General features: G+C 48.2%; 1 protein-coding gene across 1 annotated transcript; it reads left to right on the top strand.

Moving 5' to 3' along the window:
* The first annotated feature begins 4,610 nt into the window (after positions 1-4,610).
* LOC121841303 (keratin-associated protein 4-8-like) lies at positions 4,611-5,233 on the top strand. The gene is made up of 2 exons (XM_042308461.1): positions 4,611-4,710; positions 4,764-5,233. Exons 1-2 carry the CDS (start codon positions 4,611-4,613, stop codon positions 5,231-5,233), a joined length of 570 nt encoding a protein of 189 aa, XP_042164395.1.
* Positions 5,234-6,234: the final 1,001 nt, after the last annotated feature.

The raw sequence follows: 6,234 nt of genomic DNA, 5'->3' as shown, positions 1-6,234 counted from the left end.
CAGGCCATGGAGCTGTAGGTGATGAGAGAGGTCAGGCCATGGAGCTGTAAGGGAGGGGTCAGGCCATGGAGCAGTAAGGGAGGGTCAGGCCATGATGAGGCTGTAGGTGATGAGTGAGGTCAGGACATGGAGCTGTAGTGGGGTCAGGACATGGAGCTGTACGGGGGGGGTGCTCAGGCCATGCATTGCTTGCTGTTTGGGGATTTAGGCTGGTTTTCTGTACAGCACTTTGAGATATCAGCAGGCTATATAAATAAATTTGATTTGATTGGATGGAGTTGTAGGGGGTCAGGCCATGGATCTTTAGGGGGTCAGGCCATGGAGCTTTAGGGGAGGGTCAGGACATGGAGCTCTGGGGGTGTGGGGGTCATGTAGCTGTAGTTGGGGGTGCTGTAGCTGTAGGGGGTTACTGTAGCTGTAGTTGGGGGTGATGTAGCTTTAGGGGGTTACTGTAGCTGTAGGGGGTTACTGTAGCTGTAGTTGGGGGTGCTGTAGCTGTAGGGGGTGCTGTAGCTTTAGGGGGTTACTGTAGCTGTAGGGGGTTACTGTAGTTGTAGGGGGTTACTGTAGCTGTAGGGGGTTGCTGTAGTTGTAGGGGGTTACTGTAGCTGTAGTTGGGGTGCTGTAGCTGTAGGGGGTTACTGTAGCTGTAGTTGGGGGTCCTGTAGCTTTAGGGGGTTACTGTAGCTGTAGGGGGTTACTGTAGCTGTAGGCGGTGTTCTATAGCTGTAGGGTGATACTGTAGCAATGGGGGTGATACTGTAGCAATGGGGGGTACTGTAGCAATGGGGGTACTGTAGCTTGTGTGAGGGTTACTGTAGCTTGTAGGGGGTTTACTGTAGCTGTAGGGGGTTACTGTAGCTCTAGGGGGTTACTGTAGCTCTAGGGGGTACTGTAGCTGTAGGTGGGGTTACTGTAGCTTGTGTGGGTTACTGTAGATTGTAGGGGGACTGTAGCTGTAGGTGGGTTACTGTAGCTGTAGAGGGGGTTACTGTAGCTGTAGGGGGTTACTGTAGCTGTAGGGGGTTACTGTAGCTGTAGGGGGTTACTGTAGCTGTAGGGGGTACTGTAGCTGTTGGGGGTACTGTAGCTGTTGGGGAGGTACTGTATGTGTAGGGGGTACTGTAGCTGTTGGGGTGGTACTGTAGCTGTTGGGGGTGTACTGTAGCTCTAGGGGGTTACTGTAGGGGGTACTGTAGCTGTAGGTGGGGGTGTACTGTGGGCTGTAGATTGTAGGGGGACTGTAGCTGTAGGTGGGTTACTGTAGCTGTAGAGGGGGGTAGCTGTAGGGGGTTACTGTAGCTGTAGGGGGTTACTGTAGCTGTAGGGGGTTACTGTAGCTGTTGTGGGGGTACTGTAGCTGTAGGGGGGTACTGTAGCTGTTGGGGGGTGTACTGTAGCTGTAGGGGGGTGTACTGTAGCTGTTAGCTGTAGGGGGGTACTGTAGCTGTGGGGGTACTGTAGCTGTGGGGGGGGTACTGTAGCTGTAGGGGTGGGGGGTACTGTAGCTGTGGGGGGTACTGTAGCTGTAGGGGGGGTACTGTAGCTGAAGGGGGGGTACTGTAGCTGTGGGGGGTACTGTAGCTGGGGGGTACTATAGCTGAACTGTAGCTGTAGGGGGGTACTGTAGCTGAAGGGGGGTACTGTAGCTGTGGGGGGTACTATAGCTGAAGGGGGGTACTGTAGCTGTAGGGTGGGTACTGTAGCTGTGAGGGGGGGTACTGTAGCTGTTGGGGGGGTACTGTAGCTGTAGGGTGGGTGCCCTAGCTATGTCCATATTGGTTACTTTTATGTGAAGTGAAGTGACATCAGTAGAAAGGCAATTAGATGGTAATTAGTTAATTATTCTACTTGAGTGTCTTTGGGATTCCTTAAAACCAGCACCGCTATGTACCATTTGGCATCACGTGGAATCCCTTGAAGTACAAGACAGAATCCTATGAGTACCTGGGAAATAGCAGTTGAAATAGCCTAGGGATGAATAAGAAAATGTTACCCCTGGCAATGGTTAAAAAGTGGTCATCCATCCGTGTTTCTTGCTTTCAAAGCCAGCAGCATACCACCATGCACACTACTGCTGGCTTGCTTCTCAAGCTAAGCAGGGTTGGTCCTGATCAGTCCCTGGATGGGAGACCAGATGCTGTTGGAGGTCCAGTAGGAGGCACTCTTTCCTCTGGGCTTAAAAATATCCCAATGCCCCAGGGCAGTGATTGGGGACACTGCTCTGTGTAGGGTGCTGTCTTTCAGATGGGATGTTAAATGGGTGTCCTCTGAGGTCATTGAAGATCCCATGACACTTATCGTAAGAGTAGGGGTGTTAACCCCAGTGTCTTGGCTAAATTCCCAATCTGGCCCTCAAACCATCACGGTCACCTAATAATCCCCAGTTTGCAATTGTGCTCATTCTCTCCCCCTGTAACTATTCCCCAGGTTGTTGCTGTAAATGAGAATGTGTTCTCAGTCAACTTACCTGGTAAAATAAATAATAATAAGAAAATGTCATTTCCCTTTCTGGGAACATGGATCAGAGTTCTGGTCTCCTCTCAACACAAGATGTGTCCTCTTTCTTACCCAGCACCTGAGATATAATGGATGTTGATACTGTGAGCACCACACTCGTTCCTGAACAGACCTTCAGAGAGTCTTTGCTATTTTTACCTGATGTGAGATTAGTCATATACATGAAGCTAACTGTCATTGGAAATCATTTAGATTGTGTCTCAGCCCGTTCAGCAGGTAAGTAATGTGCCTTCAGGGGCAGTTCACTTATGTTTTATTGAGAGGCCAGACACATCTTCAATATCGGCAGAACTTTCACAATGTCCTGAACGGAAGGACTTATCATCAGGGTCCACTTACAGGAAATTACAGAGGTTTCAAAGGTGACTCATTACCAGGGTTTAAAAGGTTATTTCACCATTTTCACTTCTGAAGGAGCCCTTTTTATCGCAGCTGTGTTCTGTTGTGGTTTGATCAGGCTAGACTTTGGAAAATTTCATGACACAAAACGAAATATGGACCGGAATTTAAACCAGCATAGCAGTGAAGAGATTATAGAAAAACACGTAGAAAATGACTCTGTTATCAACTTCATAAAACCTAAAATGATTGCGATGTAACATTTTAATGAGCCAGTTTAATGTCTGTGGTCTCTGCCTCTAGCATTTCTATGAGAACTGTATCCTGGAGACAAACTCTTCTATCCACAAGCCCTTCTACCGACATAGGATATCATTGATTTATGATCATTATGTACAATATCTGCCATTGCTAAATATTTACATAATATTTCACCTGTTTGTGTGCTGAGGATTGAATTGTATTCTGATTTGAAACATGTGTAAAAAGTGTTCTGAATTGGAACGTGTGTAAAAAGTGTTCTGATTTGGAACATGTGTAAAAAGTGTTCTGAATTGGAACGTGTGTAAAAAGTGTTCTGAATTGGAACGTGTGTAAAAAGTGTTCTGAATTGGAACGTGTGCAAAAAGTGTTCTGAATTGGAACGTGTGTAAAAAGTGTTCTGAATTGGAACGTGTGCAAAAAGTGTTCTGAATTGGAACGTGTGTAAAAAGTGTTCTGAATTGGAACGTGTGTAAAAAGTGTTCTGAATTGGAACGTGTGTAAAAAGTGTTCCGATGTGGAACGTGTGTAAAAAGTGTTCTGAATTGGAACGTGTGCAAAAAGTGTTGAATTGGAACGTGTGTAAAAAGTGTTCCGATGTTGAACGTGTGTAAAAAGTGTTCTGAATTGGAACGTGTGTAAAAAGTGTTCCGATGTGGAACGTGTGTAAAAAGTGTTCTGAATTGGAACGTGTGTAAAAAGTGTTCTGAATTGGAACGTGTGTAAAAAGTGTTCTGAATTGGAACGTGTGTAAAAAGTGTTCTGATGTGGAAACAGCGTAAAAAGTGTTCTGAATTGTTCTCATAGGCACAGCTCTCATAGCTCTCATAGGTCTGAACAACACAGAAGGTCTGTATTGTTCAGAACACTCATAATGACAGGTCAGGACAGGCCAGTGACTGCCGTTGAGATTTCAGAGTGCAATCTGCCTCTGAGAGTTCTGCCTCCGAGTGCTCTGCCTCCGAGACCTGTACCTCCGAGACCTGTACCTCCGAGACCTGTACCTCCGAGACCTGTGCCTCCGAGACCTGTGCCTCCGAGACCTGTGCCTCCGAGACCTGTGCCTCCGAGACCTGTGCCTCCGAGACCTGTGCCTCCGAGAGCTGTGCCTCCGAGACCTGTACCTCCGAGACCTGTACCTCCGAGACCTGTGCCTCCGAGACCTGTACCTCCGAGACCTGTGCCTCCGAGAGCTGTGCCTATGAGAGCTGTGCCTATGAGAACTGTGCCTATGAGAGCTGTGCCTCCGAGAGCTGTGCCTATGAGAGCTGTGCCTATGAGAGCTGTGCCTATGAGAGCTGTGCCTATGAGAGCTGTGCCTATGAGAACTGTGCCTATGAGAGCTGTGCCTATGAGAGCTGTGCCTATGAGAGCTGTGAGAGCTGTGCCTGAGATGAGAGCTGTGCCTACCTGTACCTCCGAGACCTGTACCTCCGAGCTGTGCCTATGAGAGCTGTGCCTATGAGAGCTGAGAGAGCTGTGCCTCCGAGATGAGAGCTGTGCCTATGAGAGCTGTGCCTGATGAGAGCTGTGCCTATGAGAGCTGTGCCTATGAGAGCTGTGCCTATGAGAGCTGTGCCTATGAGAGCTGTGCCTATGAGAGCTGTGCCTATGAGAGCTGTGCCTATGAGAGCTGTGCCTAGCTGTGAGAGCTGTGCCTGAGAGCTGTGCCTATGAGAGCTGTGCCTATGAGAGCTGTGCCTATGAGAGCTGTGCCTATGAGAGCTGTGCCTATGAGAGCTGTGCCTATGAGAGCTGTGCCTATGAGAGCTGTGCCTATGAGAGCTGTGCCTATGAGAGCTGTGCCTATGAGAGCTGTGCCTATGAGAGCTGTGCCTATGAGAGCTGTGCCTATGAGAGCTGTGCCTATGAGAACTGTGCCTATGAGAGCTGTGCCTATGAGAGCTGTGCCTATGAGAGCTGTGCCTATGAGAGCTGTGCCTATGAGAGCTGTGCCTATGAGAGCTGTGCCTATGAGAGCTGTGAGAGCTGTGCCTATGAGAGCTGTGCCTATGAGAGCTGTGCCTATGAGAGCTGTGCCTATGAGAGCTGTGCCTATGAGAGCTGTGCCTATGAGAGCTGTGCCTATGAGAGCTGTGCCTATGAGAGCTGAGAGCTGTGCCTATGAGAGCTGTGCCTATGAGAGCTGTGCCTATGAGAGCTGTGCCTATGAGAGCTGTGCCTATGAGAACTGTGCCTATGAGAGCTGTGCCTATGAGAGCTGTGCCTATGAGAGCTGTGCCTATGAGAGCTGTGCCTATGAGAGCTGTGCCTATGAGAGCTGTGCCTATGAGAGCTGTGCCTGCCTATGAGAGCTGTGCCTCCGAGACCTGTGCCTCCGAGACCTGTGCCTCCGAGACCTGTGCCTGAGACCTGTGCCTGCCTCCGAGAGCTGTGCCTATGAGAACTGTGCCTATGAGAGCTGTGCCTATGAGAGCTGTGCCTATGAGAGCTGTGCCTATGAGAGCTGTGCCTATGAGAGCTGTGCCTATGAGAGCTGTGCCTATGAGAGCTGTGCCTATGAGAGCTGTGCCTATGAGAGCTGTGCCACTCAAGCTACACTGATTTCATTTGTTCTTTCGGCCATAAATATCATGTATTTTTGTGAACCACAATTGTTCATGTTTGGTACAATTGGTTTCTTTCCACACTGAAATCAATAAACTGTAGTTATCATTGTGCACCTTGTGGACTTCTGCCATCAAACTCCTGTAAGAGCTTTTGCTTTGGTTTACAATAAGAGACTAAACATGAAAAATACAATACTCTTTTGAAAATCTCTTGTAGACAAATGGAAAAGTGTTTATTTGTTAAAAGACCGCAACATACTGTAGCTACAGTAGGATTCTCTGGGGGGTAGTTCTTCACATAAATGTAAGGGCCAGAATAGAGGTAACCATTTTGCATTCATCTGCTGCTAATAAGATCATGCCTCTAAGAAAAGACGCTGATTGAACTTTAACAGCATCTTTCTTCTTCTTTCTGGGAGATGAGGCTGTCTTTGTTCAAACACACGCTCACACATCTCTATCTCTCTCTCCTGCTCTCCCTGTATAGAATAATGTTCCGGCATTCTAATTAGTCACATGTTCTAGAAGCGTCAGAGTCTCATTC

The sequence above is a fragment of the Oncorhynchus tshawytscha genome, linkage group LG29, assembly GCF_018296145.1.
Source record: "Oncorhynchus tshawytscha isolate Ot180627B linkage group LG29, Otsh_v2.0, whole genome shotgun sequence".
NCBI lineage: Eukaryota > Metazoa > Chordata > Actinopteri > Salmoniformes > Salmonidae > Oncorhynchus > Oncorhynchus tshawytscha.
The sequence above is the reverse complement of the archived record's forward strand: the minus strand, read 5'-3'. Positions and strand labels throughout refer to the sequence as shown.